This window comes from Lepidochelys olivacea, assembly GCF_965140295.1.
Source record: "Lepidochelys olivacea isolate rLepOli2 genome assembly, chromosome: 4".
Lineage (NCBI taxonomy): Eukaryota > Metazoa > Chordata > Testudines > Cheloniidae > Lepidochelys > Lepidochelys olivacea.
The window spans coordinates 134079646-134095378 of NC_140414.1; the positions used below are offsets into that span (position 1 = coordinate 134079646).

Sequence of the window (15733 nt, forward strand, 5' to 3'; positions counted from 1 at the left end):
GTTCGTGTGTGTGTGCGCACACAAAGAATTATAAATTAGTCCTATAAAACTTCATATATCTGAGCTACAAAATAAAAGTTTGCTCCTTTCATGTTAGGAAAGACTTCACAAATTATCTTTTTCTTATCTCATTCGATGGCGCATACACATATATAAATAACTGACGTAACTAGCAGATGTCTTTTCTCACATTTTTTCCCAAAACCACACTGATAAACAGCAAACAAGGAGTGAGCACAGAGCTGTGCTCATTTCTAACTAATCCTTTCCAAAAGTAGTACAACAAGGATACACCAAAATCATGAAGAGCCACTTAATAGGAATTCTTTTGAGCATCTGGGTTGCTCTCTCACCTGCTTTGTATTTTCATTCAGGGGAAAGAGAGGAGAAATGCATAATAGAAGACATTCCAAGTGATACCTTGATTACTGGTAGGTAGATGTTGCTACATAATGGTCAATGTGTTTAATATTTAAAATGTCAATCTATGAAGTTCTAATACTGACAGCCTGATTTATAATGCCAAAGCCCTGTGGCTGGCCCTGCTTAGGTGAATGAGTGGTGGTGATGGTGAGTAGGGCACTGTGACAGACCCAGACCAGTGGGGTACAGGAGTCTGGTAGAGGGCAAATATAATGGCCACTGGATGAACAGTTTTCTGTTCCCTGAATGACCAGAGCAGGAGCTGCACTAGAGCAATCAAGAACCTGCTAGAACCAATTAAGACAGGCAAGCTAATTAAGACACCTGGAGCTAATTAAGAACATACTAGAATCAATTATGGCATGCAGTCTAATCAGGACACCTGGTTTAAAAAGGACCTCCCATCAGTTAGGGGAGGTTGTGCAAGGAGCAGGGAGTGAGAACATGTGCTGCTGGGGGACTGAGGAGTACAAGTGTGATCAGGCTTCAGGAGGAAGATCCTGTGGTGACAGAGTAAAGAAGGTGTTGGGAGGAGGCCATGGGGAAGTAGCCCAGGGAGTTGTAGCTGTCATGCAGCTGTTACAAGAGACACTGTAGACAGACTGTAGACTCTGAAACCTGTAGACAGTTGTAATCCACAGGGCCCTGGGCTGGATCCCGGAGTAGAGGGCAGTCCTGGGTTCCCCCCATCCCCCTCAACTCCCTATTTGAGACAAGAGGAGGTGACCTGATCTGTGGGTCCCACCAGAGGGGAAGGTCCTTGGCCTATTCCCCGACCCACTAGGTGGGTCAGTAGAGACTGTGGGGATTGTTCTCCTCCCTTTCCCCATGCTGGCCAGTGATGAGGTTAGCTGAGTGAACAGCAGGTTTGAGTCACTAGCAAAAGTGGCCAAACTGAGGGCAGCCGTGAATCTCTGAGGCAAGCAAATCCGCCAATAAGCGCAGGACCCACCAAGGTAGAGGAGGAACTTTGTCACAAGGCACAAAGAGTATTTCCTTCTTTACTCCCAAAACAAGGGCCGGTCACAATATGGAAATGCACTATAGCTACTGCTCCATGCTAGCCATGCAAGTGTTACAGTTGTGTCATGTATTGCATGCTGAGTAATAACATGAGAGGACTCCATGTTTCTGAATTTAAACTAGCTCTTTATTAAGAGAATTAGTTACAGAATTGCTGTGACAGCAGCTAGCATTCAAGCTGCGTGCGCACAGAATGGCTTCTTGATGCCATCTCCAAACTCTTCCCTTCTATCTCCTGTGCTCGTCCCTCCAAGTTCCATGCACGTTGCTACAAGAGTCCTCTGCACTGACCAGAAGAGCTGGCTGAGCTAAGATGGAAAGCACACAAAGCACCTATTTCTACAGATGCCATTGCAGTATGTGCTTCCTTGGAGGAATTCCGGTTTAGTCAACCATTACTCCTACAACCTATTACAGCATGGTTTTGCCACTCTCCCCACCAACGTGAGATCTGCATTTTCTGTTTAGCAGTGCTCAGGACCTCATTCAACACCTGCTCAAAAAAAAAAAAGAAACCATTCCACTATGTGTTTTATATTGAGTGCATTAAAATCTTCCCAGATAATGAGAAAGCAAAAAGCCCTTATTTGAGAAGGAGAAATATGCAAGATTGCCAGGGAACCATCAAAGAGCTGATAGCTTGTTGTTCATAAGTGCTGGGGGCTGCATAAAAGATAAACGTAACTAGAGTAATGGATACCTGAACTTTTGGGACGATCTGCCATGTGCCATGGCTTGCTAACCAGGCCAGAGCATGCAAGGCAATGATAATAAATTGTCACTTTTCTTTCATTAGTTTGTAACTTCTTGCTCACTCCATTGTGGTGCAAAATGCCACAATCTAATTATATGGTGAACTGGACAAAATCATAATTCTATTAAATATGTAAGTTATCTTGTACTTAATTTTGTTTTTATAGTGACTTGATGTGAAATGAAAAAGTGACATATATTTAATATACTAACTTGTAATTAACAGATTTGTATCTGTCTTCTCAGGGAGTTACAAGGTACAGCAATGGGACATACATGAACACAGGTTTCTTGAATCTGCTCCTGGTTTGGGAATGTTTGTGACCGTTACAACTCCTGCTAAGGAGGTAAAACGTATTATTCACATTTTTGGAGGCATTTGTACTGACTCTTGGAACAGGAAGGTCATACAATCTAAGAGGAATGGACAATATTTTTAAAAATAGGTGCCTAAAATTAGGTTCCTAAATCCATATTTAAGCAGCTAAATAAGTGGGCTGATTTTCAAAAGTGCAGAGCACATGTTGGTTGTCATTAAGGTCAATAAGAGAAGAAGGGTACTCAGTACTAGAAAAGAAGGAGATGATAAATTAAACCAAAAATATTAGATTAATCATCAGGATGCATATACCAGCAATCCACAACAACTACCTTCATTGCCATTGGATGTTCTACATTTTTGAAAATCAGGCTAGTTATTTATGTGCCAAAGTCAGGACTTAGGAGCTATGCTTAAACACACAATTTTGACTTTAATTTAGTGTCTATAGACAAGTTTTAGTCCTCAGTGTGGACCACATTGTTTCTAGTTTTTATTCCCTAAATAAAATGTGAAACTTAGGTTACTTGAATATTAATTATATTATATTATTAATATAAATACAAGTTTAAAATGTTAAATATATTCTGAGGTATGATACATAGAATTTTATTTTTATGTTAATATCTATAGTTCATAAATAAAAAAATACACTTAACACATTTACAGCTACTGTTGTCAAAATTGTATGGTCCACAAGGAACATTCTCTTTTACGTCACACTTACCTGGGGAGCATAATATCTGTTTGCAGTCTAACTCCACAAAGCTTATCTCATTTGGAGGAAGTAAACTGGTAAGAGTATTTCTTGAATATTATTTTTAATGATGATATCTGTCCTATCTAAATACAGGCTCTGGAAGACAAATGGACATACAGTATAGAGGTCTAGGAGCATAATTAATGATGAGATTATGAAAGTATCGCAGTCGATCCATTTGTTCTATGTTGCTCTTTGATCTTGCAAAGCAATTCCACATAGGTGGACCTTTGGACTTCCTGAATTCAATGGAGCTCCACCCATGCAGAGCATCCTGTATTATTTGGCTGTGGTCAGTATTTGAAACTAGAAGAATCTTGCTTTGATGAATTATCTCAGATATTGCAGATGACTCTTCAGTCAATATATGACATTTCCTAGTGATTGCAAAATATAATGCTGGAGCTCAGAAGATGAAGAGATGAAACAGACTTTCCTTTCATGTCCAAGGAGTCAGGGCGTAGTCAGTCTAATACAGTGCAGATTAATTAATGTTTGTACAGCACCTTGATTATGTAAAGCTTCAAAGTCCTGATTAATATGATGAAATGTTATAAGGGGACTGGTTTATCAACACAAATGCAGATACAAAAGCACACTTATCTGAAAGCTATTACATTTCTGTCACTCCAATTTCTTTGAGCAATAACTCTATAAACTTTGACAGGTTTCAGAGTAGCAGCCGTGTTAGTCTGTATCCGCAAAATAGAAAAGGAGTACTTGTGGCATCTTAGACTAACAAATTTATTTGAGCATAAGCTTTCGTGAGAGAGAGCCACACATGAATCATATATTTATTGTTCTTTTTATCATTATAAACTAAGCTAAACTTTGGAAGTTACTGGAGGAAATTGCCTTCAGATGCATCTTTAATAACCTACTGGAAGTGCTACACTATGCCGGGTGGAAGACGTAGGACTGATTCTCATTATCTCTGTTTCTGACTTTGCTTCAGCTACAACCTGACTAAGTGGGAAGAGTATTTAAAAAAAAGGATTGATAATGGTATCAATTTTTAATTAGAGTGGTTAGTCCTAAGAATGTTCTTTTTTTGCCCTTTGTTGGACACACTATAATAAATAGTTCATACTGGTCGAATCAATAGCATCAGTATAAAATACAACACTAATAACAAAGTATGTAAATTTGTGTAATTAAAGATTAAAACCTTGAAATATATTAATTTTAAATATCTTATCTCTTTAGTAAGGACATCTATAAATAAGTTAAATACCATTCCTACAAGAAGGCTAAAAGGAAACCTTTGTTATTTATGACTCACTTTGTTTCTGAAGACTTTTTTTAAAAAAAAAAAAAAAAAACACACCATAAATCCATGGGACTAATAATTGTTGTTGTTGTGTTCATAGCGTATCCACTTGGACATTAGAGTTGGAGAGCATTTTCTTGATGAAGCTATCGCTCAAGCCAAGAACAAAGTTAATGAAGTTAACTTTAGACTCGGACATCTAATTGAGCAAATTCATCACATATCCAAAGAACAAAACTATCACAGAGTATGTTTGTTCCCTAATAGAAATATGAAAGAATAATGCATGGAAACATCTGGATTTGGAAAGTAAAATGTTGGGTGGCATATTACAATATTTAGTTGTAGTATTATTTTAAATTAAATGTTATTAAAAGTACTATTAATATTTAACCAAAATGATTCTACAGTATGTAAGTTATTACTTAAAACTGAACAATACATGTTAAGGTTTGTAAAACACTTTGAAGCTGTAAAGCAAAACACAGTATATAAGCTAAGCATTGATTTTTAATTATTCTTTATATAACGATCAGTTTTACTCGACAGTACTTTCCACTAATTAAATCATTTGGTTAATTTTAGTTTTGCTGGCCATAACTTCTATAATTCAAGTTGTATGTGCTTCAGATTTTCATTTAAATTCTATTTTCACTTGCTCATAACTTTGTGATAAATTACTATTTTGGGCTGAGATTCTCAATTCTTAATCTCAACCTAAAAGTGAATTTGTTTTAGAAAGACTGAGTAAAATCCTTCCATTTGCAACAGCAATTTGTAGACACTTTTTGGTTAACAGAACACAAGAGTGGTAATTTCAGTTTCACTCCTCTTCACAGAGGACGAGGGCCTCTCATTATTTTCACAAAAATTAAATAAATAAGGGATAGATTATAGCATTTAGCTGCCCACTCTATTCATCTTCTCTGACCAGTTGCTTGCAAGGGAGAAAGTATCTCCCTTGTACATGTCTGAGCCATGGTTTCAACAGTCCTAATATGGATGCACAGGATAGAAAAGGAGGACACTTACAAGATCTAGTTGTATATAAATAAAGCAATGAAACAAATAAATGTGAGTTGCAATGTTAAAAAAGCTGTTTGAGCATGCATAGTAGTAATTTTTGCTAATAATAGGAACTACAATGCTAACTGTGGTGCTCAGCACCACAAACCCCTATTCTAACAACACAGATGTGAGTGATTTTGCACACATGCACTATTTGTAGGATCAATATCTATGAAGAATGTTTTAAACACAGACATTTTCTTTGGACAGAGATTGCAATGTAGGAATTAATTCTATGAGTACCTTAGAGACTAACCAATTTATTAGAGCATAAGCTTTCGTGAGCTACAGCTCACTTCCTCAGATGCATATCGTGGAAACTGCAGCAGGCTTTATATATACACAGAGAATATGAAACAATACCTATTCCCACCCCACTGTCCTGCTGGTAATAGCTTATCTAAAGTGATTTCCAGCACAAATCCAGGTTTTCTCACCCTCCACCCCCCCACACAAATTCACTCTCCTGCTGGTGATAGCCCATCCAAAGTGACAACTCTTTACACAATGTGCATGACAATCAAGCTGGGCTATTTCCTGCATAAATCCAGGTTCTCACATCCCCCCCACCCCCATACACACACAAACTCACTCTCCTGCTGGTAATAGCTCATCCAAACTGACCACTCTTCAAGTTAAAATCCAAGTTAAACCAGAACATCTGGGGGGGGGGGTAGGAAAAAACAAGAGGAAACAGGCTACCTTGCATAATGACTTAGCCACTCCAAGTCTCTATTTAAGCCTAAATTAATAGTATCCAATTTGCAAATGAATTCCAATTCAGCAGTTTCTCGCTGGAGTCTGGATTTGTAGTTTTTTTGTTTTAAGATAGCGACCTTCATGTCTGTGATTGCGTGACCAGAGAGATTGAAGTGTTCTCCGACTGGTTTATGAATGTTATAATTCTTGACATCTGATTTGTGTCCATTTATTCTTTTACGTAGAGACTGTCCAGTTTGACCAATGTACATGGCAGAGGGGCATTGCTGGCACATGATGGCATATATCACATTGGTGGATGTGCAGGTGAACGAGCCTCTGATAGTGTGGCTGATGTTATTAGGCCCTGTGATGGTGTCCCCTGAATAGATATGTGGGCACAGTTGGCAACGGGCTTTGTTGCAAGGATAAGTTCCTGGGTTAGTGGTTCTGTTGTGTGGTATGTGGTTGTTGGTGAGTATTTGCTTCAGGTTGCGGGGCTGTCTGTAGGCAAGGACTGGCCTGTCTCCCAAGATTTGTGAGAGTGTTGGGTCATCCTTTAGGATAGGTTGTAGATCCTTAATAATGCGTTGGAGGGGTTTTAGTTGGGGGCTGAAGGTGACGGCTAGTGGCGTTCTGTTATTTTCTTTGTTAGGCCTGTCCTGTAGTAGGTAACTTCTGGGAACTCTTCTGGCTCTATCAATCTGTTTCTTTACTTCTGCAGGTGGGTATTGTAGTTGTAAGAAAGCTTGACAGAGATCTTGTAGGTGTTTGTCTCTGTCTGAGGGGTTGGAGCAAATGCGGTTGTATCGCAGAGCTTGGCTGTAGACGATGGATCGTGTGGTGTGGTCAGGGTGAAAGCTGGAGGCATGCAGGTAGGAATAGCGGTCAGTAGGTTTCCGGTATAGGGTGGTGTTTATGTGACCATTGTTTATTAGCACTGTAGTGTCCAGGAAGTGGATCTCTTGTGTGGACTGGACCAGGCTGAGGTTGGTGGTGGGATGGAAATTGTTGAAATCATGGTGGAATTCCTCAAGGGCTTCTTTTCCATGGGTCCAGATGATGAAGATGTCATCAATATAGCGCAAGTAGAGTAGGGGCTTTAGGGGACGAGAGCTGAGGAAGCGTTGTTCTAAATCAGCCATAAAAATGTTGGCATACTGTGGGGCCATGCGGGTACCCATAGCAGTGCCGCTGATCTGAAGGTATACATTGTCCCCAAATGTGAAGTAGTTATGGGTAAGGACAAAGTCACAAAGTTCAGCCACCAGGTTAGCCGTGACATTATCGGGGATAGTGTTCTTGACGGCTTGTAGTCCATCTTTGTGTGGAATGTTGGTGTAGAGGGCTTCTACATCCATAGTGGCCAGGATGGTGTTATCAGGAAGATCACCGATGGATTGTAGTTTCCTCAGGAAGTCAGTGGTGTCTCGAAGGTAGCTGGGAGTGCTGGTAGCGTAGGGCCTGAGGAGGGAGTCTACATAGCCAGACAATCCTGCTGTCAGGGTGCCAATGCCTGAGATGATGGGGCGCCCAGGATTTCCAGGTTTATGGATCTTGGGTAGTAGATAGAATATCCCAGGTCGGGGTTCCAGGGGTGTGTCTGTGCGGATTTGATCTTGTGCTTTTTCAGGAAGTTTCTTGAGCAAATGCTGTAGTTGCTTTTGGTAACTCTCAGTGGGATCAGAGGGTAATGGCTTGTAGAAACTCGTGTTGGAGAGCTGCCGAGCAGCCTCTTGTTCATATTCCGACCTATTCATGACGACAACAGCACCTCCTTTGTCAGCCTTTTTGATTATGATGTCAGAGTTGTTTCTGAGGCTGTGGATGGCATTGCGTTCCGCATGGCTGAGGTTATGGGGCAAGTGATGCTGCTTTTCCACAATTTCAGCCCGTGCACGTCGGCGGAAGCACTCTATGTAGAAGTCCAGTCTGCTGTAAAAGCACAAGATCAAATCCGCACAGACACACCCCTGGAACCCCGACCTGGGATATTCTATCTACTACCCAAGATCCATAAACCTGGAAATCCTGGGCGCCCCATCATCTCAGGCATTGGCACCCTGACAGCAGGATTGTCTGGCTATGTAGACTCCCTCCTCAGGCCCTACGCTACCAGCACTCCCAGCTACCTTCGAGACACCACTGACTTCCTGAGGAAACTACAATCCATCGGTGATCTTCCTGATAACACCATCCTGGCCACTATGGATGTAGAAGCCCTCTACACCAACATTCCACACAAAGATGGACTACAAGCCGTCAAGAACACTATCCCCGATAATGTCACGGCTAACCTGGTGGCTGAACTTTGTGACTTTGTCCTTACCCATAACTACTTCACATTTGGGGACAATGTATACCTTCAGATCAGCGGCACTGCTATGGGTACCCGCATGGCCCCACAGTATGCCAACATTTTTATGGCTGATTTAGAACAACGCTTCCTCAGCTCTCGTCCCCTAAAGCCCCTACTCTACTTGCGCTATATTGATGACATCTTCATCATCTGGACCCATGGAAAAGAAGCCCTTGAGGAATTCCACCATGATTTCAACAATTTCCATCCCACCACCAACCTCAGCCTGGTCCAGTCCACACAAGAGATCCACTTCCTGGACACTACAGTGCTAATAAACAATGGTCACATAAACACCACCCTATACCGGAAACCTACTGACCGCTATTCCTACCTGCATGCCTCCAGCTTTCATCCTGACCACACCACACGATCCATCGTCTACAGCCAAGCTCTGCGATACAACCGCATTTGCTCCAACCCCTCAGACAGAGACAAACACCTACAAGATCTCTGTCAAGCTTTCTTACAACTACAATACCCACCTGCAGAAGTAAAGAAACAGATTGATAGAGCCAGAAGAGTTCCCAGAAGTTACCTACTACAGGACAGGCCTAACAAAGAAAATAACAGAACGCCACTAGCCGTCACCTTCAGCCCCCAACTAAAACCCCTCCAACGCATTATTAAGGATCTACAACCTATCCTAAAGGATGACCCAACACTCTCACAAATCTTGGGAGACAGGCCAGTCCTTGCCTACAGACAGCCCCGCAACCTGAAGCAAATACTCACCAACAACCACATACCACACAACAGAACCACTAACCCAGGAACTTATCCTTGCAACAAAGCCCGTTGCCAACTGTGCCCACATATCTATTCAGGGGACACCATCACAGGGCCTAATAACATCAGCCACACTATCAGAGGCTCGTTCACCTGCACATCCACCAATGTGATATATGCCATCATGTGCCAGCAATGCCCCTCTGCCATGTACATTGGTCAAACTGGACAGTCTCTACGTAAAAGAATAAATGGACACAAATCAGATGTCAAGAATTATAACATTCATAAACCAGTCGGAGAACACTTCAATCTCTCTGGTCACGCAATCACAGACATGAAGGTCGCTATCTTAAAACAAAAAAACTACAAATCCAGACTCCAGCGAGAAACTGCTGAATTGGAATTCATTTGCAAATTGGATACTATTAATTTAGGCTTAAATAGAGACTTGGAGTGGCTAAGTCATTATGCAAGGTAGCCTGTTTCCTCTTGTTTTTTCCTACCCCCCCCCCCCAGATGTTCTGGTTTAACTTGGATTTTAACTTGAAGAGTGGTCAGTTTGGATGAGCTATTACCAGCAGGAGAGTGAGTTTGTGTGTGTATGGGGGTGGGGGGGATGTGAGAACCTGGATTTATGCAGGAAATAGCCCAGCTTGATTGTCATGCACATTGTGTAAAGCGTTGTCACTTTGGATGGGCTATCACCAGCAGGAGAGTGAATTTGTGTGGGGGGGTGGAGGGTGAGAAAACCTGGATTTGTGCTGGAAATCACTTTAGATAAGCTATTACCAGCAGGACAGTGGGGTGGGAATAGGTATTGTTTCATATTCTCTGTGTATATATAAAGCCTGCTGCAGTTTCCACGATATGCATCTGAGGAAGTGAGCTGTAGCTCACGAAAGCTTATGCTCTAATAAATTGGTTAGTCTCTAAGGTGCCACAAGTCCTCCTTTTCTTTCTGCGAATACAGACTAACACGGCTGTTACTCTGAATTCTATGAGTGTTATTACTATATAGTGCATATTATTGATTGAAATCTTTGTGCCTGTGCCAGCTATAAGCTCATTAAGCATAACAACACTGGATTTTTGCAGTGTGTTCTAATTTTTCTATCTAGAACAATTCTCTCTAAAATAGAAGAAAAAGTAATTAAGGAAGCCCCGTGAGACTTTCTGAGCTTCATCCTGCATGATGCTTGTGCAGACTAGTGCATATGCATATACAAGGTTAAAAAACAAGTCTGTTAGGCTGGAAAAGGGAACTCAATCCTGCGATCATGAGAGTGGAGGTGTATGCAAGTTGCTCCAATTTAGTAGTAGGAATAAAGCCCAGGATGTGATCCGATACCTTTGAAATCAATGGTGTTTTGTCATTGTCTTTAACAGGGGCCGGAGCAGGTCCCAGAGAAGGAAATTTGGAGTGAAGGGTCAGATTGCAGTGTTGCAACATCTAAGTCCCTTTTGTGAATCTAGTTCCAGGCACCTAGTTGCTTCTTAAGATGCCTAAATACCTTTAAATATATGGCCCTAAGTGCCTTATTGTGGTTCCAATTCAGGGAAAAAAAAATAGTCTGTGCTTAAGTCCATCCCTGTTCAGCAGAGCACATAAGCATATGTTTAACATTTATGCATGTGTTTTTAGTCCTACTGACTTCAATAGGACGTATGCATGTGCTTAAAGAACTATATCTAATGCCCAGCCCAACCCATGACCATATGAAACTTCTGCTCACACTTCCACTGCAGCACAAAAGCCAACCTTACATAACCTGTTGTTCAGCGCTCAAGCAGTGATTTGCAACCCTGATAGTAATATGGATAAGAGTAAGTTCAAAATCTTATTTTCATCAAATTGATAATAGTTAAGAAGAGAACATTGCATAGGGCTTGTTCATTCTCTCTAGTACGTGAACAGACAACACATGCCTTGATACCAGGTGGCAGCATCAAGTACTGTACTTAGATTTTTTTTTTAAATCAAATAATTATGCCTTTTCCCTTTTTTCAACAGGAACGTGAGGAGTACTTTCGATTGACAAGTGAAGAAACCAACAGCAATATCCTGTGGTGGGCTCTTGCACAAACATTAATCCTTATGTTAGTTGGAGTCTGGCAAATGAAATGTCTTAAAGATTTCTTTATAGCTAAAAAGCTTGTTTAAGACTGATAGAAGTGAATACACTTCTAAATTATTCAACATATAATGCATAATGTCTACATTAATAAAGCACAAAATGCAAAAATATGCACTATTTCTGATGTCTTATCATAGACATAAAAAGGTGAAATGAAACTAGTTTTCAAGTAGCTGAATATAGTAATCCTCTGGTAAGAAAAATATTACAAGAAAATATGAAGTATATGAATTGAGTGGGAGGAGGGAGGAAATTGGCAATATACTCTTCTCAAGCATCACTCATGCCTCCCACGCTCAATAATTACCACTCCCAGATTCACACTGTTGGGTCTCCCCTCCCATTTCCTTCTGCAAAATCCCAACCGTAGTTCCCCCCCACTTCCTTCTAAAGATTTAATTTATATCTTAATCTGACTAGCACCATATATATATAAATCTAAAAGGCATACAGTTGGCAGTCCATTCTGCCTTTTGGCAGTTTTGTAGTCCCACTCCAAGTAATCTTGAATAGTTATGTAAATTATCACATGTGAGAACTATTTTATTCAGTCTGGATTATAGAATTCCTGGCAATCCCTGGATTTGTGACTCTCAACTTTATGTAAGATTATTCATACAGTTTCAATTCTTCAGTATGTTTCTTTGTTGGAAAGCTATTTTTATTTTAATTAAGAGGCCACAGATGTTACTTTTGAGTACAGATCATAGTGGATTTATCAGGAGCTTTGCAGTGTATGACTTAATAATGTAGTTCCCCTCCAATTGGATTAACAGATGGGTTGAGAGAGTTTCTTCTATAATTTGACATGTTTTATTTAGTTATAGTTTATGGAGAACTTGATTTAAAAGCAGAAGATGGGTGGTGTGCATCTATCACGGCAAACATCTAGCAACTTACTTCCTTACTAATTTATGTCCTATTCCCTTCTGTGAAGAAAATAGCTTGAAAGGACACATAGACCGTTTATAAAATTTAAAGTTATATATTTCAAATGGGTTTCATCCTCATCAGCTTTCAAGTAATTTTTCTCTTTCAAGCTTTTGGGCTTGTGTACATAGCCCCGCATTGCAGACTATGGGGGGTTATGAACGGCAGTGTGCAATGTGTCTGCCCTCATGTAGACCCTACTAGGGGGAACTAATAGGAACCTAGTTCATATTAACCTAACTCCCATTGAAATCAATGGTTATAGGTCAGACAGTTTGTCTTCTGAAATCAGTGGGAATTAGGGACCTAGATACTTTTGAAAATCCCACTATCTGCATCTTTAGGTACCTAAGTAGTTTTTAAAATGTGTCCTATACAATCTCTTTAAAACATTTGATGCAAGCAGTCTATGCATCTGAATTTTTTATGTTTTGGGAGGGATCCCAGACTAAGTCTGTGGGATATGGAATATACTAAATATTTTTAAAATGGTGATTTAAGTAGGACTTTTCTAACTTGATGTTTGCTAATTATGACCTAATTCAGACTCGATAGGACCAAGTTGCATGGTTCCCAGGTAGGCCTCACCCCAGATTTGTCCATAGACCTTGAAGGTAGGTACTGAATAGTGAGTGAGAGAAATCTGTAAACCATAAGAATCAAAGATCAGGCCAAGAAGCCTCAACTTTCAGATCAACAAGCCATCTAAGGAAAAACTCATGTTCCAGAGTCTCCAACACTGATCAGCTTAGAGAGAGGAATGACATCAACGTCTCTCCCTGCACCCGAAGAAGGTCTATTACTGCCAGCAGAACATCACCATTTGGCAACTTTTCTGCAGTTCCAGCTCCTAAACAATGAAAGTCCAGAAAACACAACCCCTCTATAATTTTAAGTATCATATTTCATCTTTTTGTATTGTTTAGTTTTTTGGTTTTAATTCCCTGAAAGCTGTTCCATCCTTTATTTTTAGCATGTGAAAATAAAAGTGTGTTTGTATGCGCACAGGTATGTGTAGAGCTAGGCAATTTTTTTTTGACTAATTGTTTTTCTACATAAAAATTCATTTGGGGAGGAGGGTCCTGAAACTATTTGCCTAATTTGGGTCAAATTCAACTGATAGAGGGAGGGGGCAAAGCCAAAGCCTGACTGCCTCAGGCTGGGTGGGGCAAAGCCGAATCCCAAGGGCTTCAACCCCAGGCTGCGGGACTGTAACCTTAGCCCACTGCCCAGGGCTGAAGCGCTTGGGCTTTAACCCTGAGTCCCAACAAGTCTAAGCCAGCCCTGGCGACCCCATTAAAACAGGGCCGCGACCAGTGGTGAGCTGGAGCCGGTTGTTAAATTTCGAAGCCCTTGGGACAACCGGTTCTAAAAGGGCTTTGAAATTTAACTGGCCAAAAGTGGCACCTTAGGCGCCGACTTCATGGGTGCTCCAGGGCTGGAGCACCCAAGGGGAAAATTTGGTGGGTGCAGAGCTCACCTCCGCTCCGCCTCTGCCTCCTCCCCTGAACGCACCGCACTGCACCGCTCTGCTCCGCCCCATCCCCTCTGGCTTCCCGTGAATCAGCTGTTCACGCGGGAGCCAGGGCGGGCTGAGAAGCAGGCAGCGGCTTCGCACTCAGGCCCAGGGAGGCGGAGGTGAGCTGAGGCAGGGGCGTGCAGGGGAACCACTCCATGCCCCAGCTCACCTCCACCACCCTCGGCCTGAGCAGGAAGCCGCTACCTGCTTCTCAGCCCTCCCAGGCTTCCCGTGGAACAGCTGATTTGAGGGAAAGCCGGGGGGGTGTGGAGAAGCAGAGTGGGGCGGTACATTCAGGGGCAGAGCGGAGGTGAGCTGGGGCTGGGCAGAGGCCGGGGAGCAAATTTTCCTGGTGGGTGCTCCAGCCCTGGAGCACCCACTGAGTAGGTGCCTAAGGCACCACTTTTGATGTGATCAGTGGGGGGAGCGACCGTTCCCCCTGCTCCCCCCCTAGCTACGCTCCCCCACCCCTAGGAGGCAGAGGGACCTGCCAGATGCTTCCTGGGAGCTACCCCAGGTAAGCACCGCCGGGACTCCCCACCTCGCCCCCCGGCAGGTCCCTCTGGCTCTTAGGGGTGGGGTGGGCATCCACTACGGTTGCCCACAAGACCCTCCTGTCCGGTTCTGGGGGCAGTCAGGGGACAGGGGAGGTGGGTGGATGGGGCAGGGGTCGTGTGGGGGGGGGCATCAAAGAACACGGGGGGTTGAATGGGGCAGGAGTCCCGGGGGTGTGGGGGTGGGCAACAACCCCCTTGTGGGGTGAGGAGGAAACCAGTTGTTAAGATTTTGGCACCTCATCACTGGCCTTGACCCACAGTGTGAGAACTGCTGGGTTAGATACTGCATACTAATTGAAGGTTAAGAAGGAAGTTTTATAATTGGCTCTAAGGTTGTGGTGCAAACATTAGATAATAATTTGATTTCAGTATTAAGCTATTTAGCCAGATACAAATTATTTATTTGATTGACATTAGTAAAATTCCTTCTTTGGGATTTATAAATAAATGGACAGCCACCTTCTTAGCCTCCCTCTTAAAAGTTATATAAGGGTTGATTATATCTCTGGCATTAATTTGATGATTTAACTTCAGTCCACTCTTGAGACTACCTGGCTTGATTAGATTATGATATGACAGTGTTTTATTCTTAGTTTACTTTATTATTACTAATATCTTAGCTTTGGTGACATGTTTTCTTGATTCTATTTTTAAGATTTTTAATAAGATTTAGAAATTGATACGGAATCATGTTTCTTTCAAGAAGCAACATGAATCCAGAACCTTTGAGGACCTATGCTGGATAGCAGCAGTTCAACCTAAAAGCCTGACTAATTCCTCCTGGTAAGTCTTGGGGCGCGAGGGGTTGGTGAATCCCCCCTCACACACGCTCACTGCCCTCTTGGGGCGGGAGGGGTTGGTGAATCCCCCCTCACACACGCTCACCGCCCTCTTGGGGCGCGAGGGGTTGGTGAATCCCCCCTCATACACGCATACCGCCCTCTTGGGGCGGGAGGGGTTGGTGAATCCCCCCTCACACACGCTCACCGCCCTTTTGGGGCGGGAGGGGTTGGTGAATCCCCCCTCACACACGCTCACCGCCCTCTTGGGGCGCGAGGGGTTGGTGAATCCCCCCTCACACACGCTCACCGCCCTCTTGGGGCGCGAGGGGTTGGTGAATCCCCCCTCATACACGCTCACCGCCCTCTTGCGGCGGGAGGGGTTGGTGAATCCCCCCCTCACACAT

General features: G+C 42.5%; 1 protein-coding gene across 1 annotated transcript; it reads left to right on the forward strand.

Annotated features, from left to right (window-relative positions):
* Window positions 1-301: 301 nt before the first annotated feature.
* LOC311519720 (transmembrane emp24 domain-containing protein 11-like) lies at window positions 302-11575 on the forward strand (the record flags this gene model as incomplete). The annotated part of the gene is made up of 5 exons (XM_084626536.1): window positions 302-431; window positions 2446-2546; window positions 3188-3313; window positions 4649-4795; window positions 11418-11575. The coding sequence occupies 5 exons, from the start codon at window positions 302-304 to the stop codon at window positions 11565-11567; spliced, it is 654 nt and encodes a 217-aa protein (XP_084482662.1). The 3' UTR covers window positions 11568-11575.
* Between the last annotated feature and the right edge of the window lie 4158 nt (window positions 11576-15733).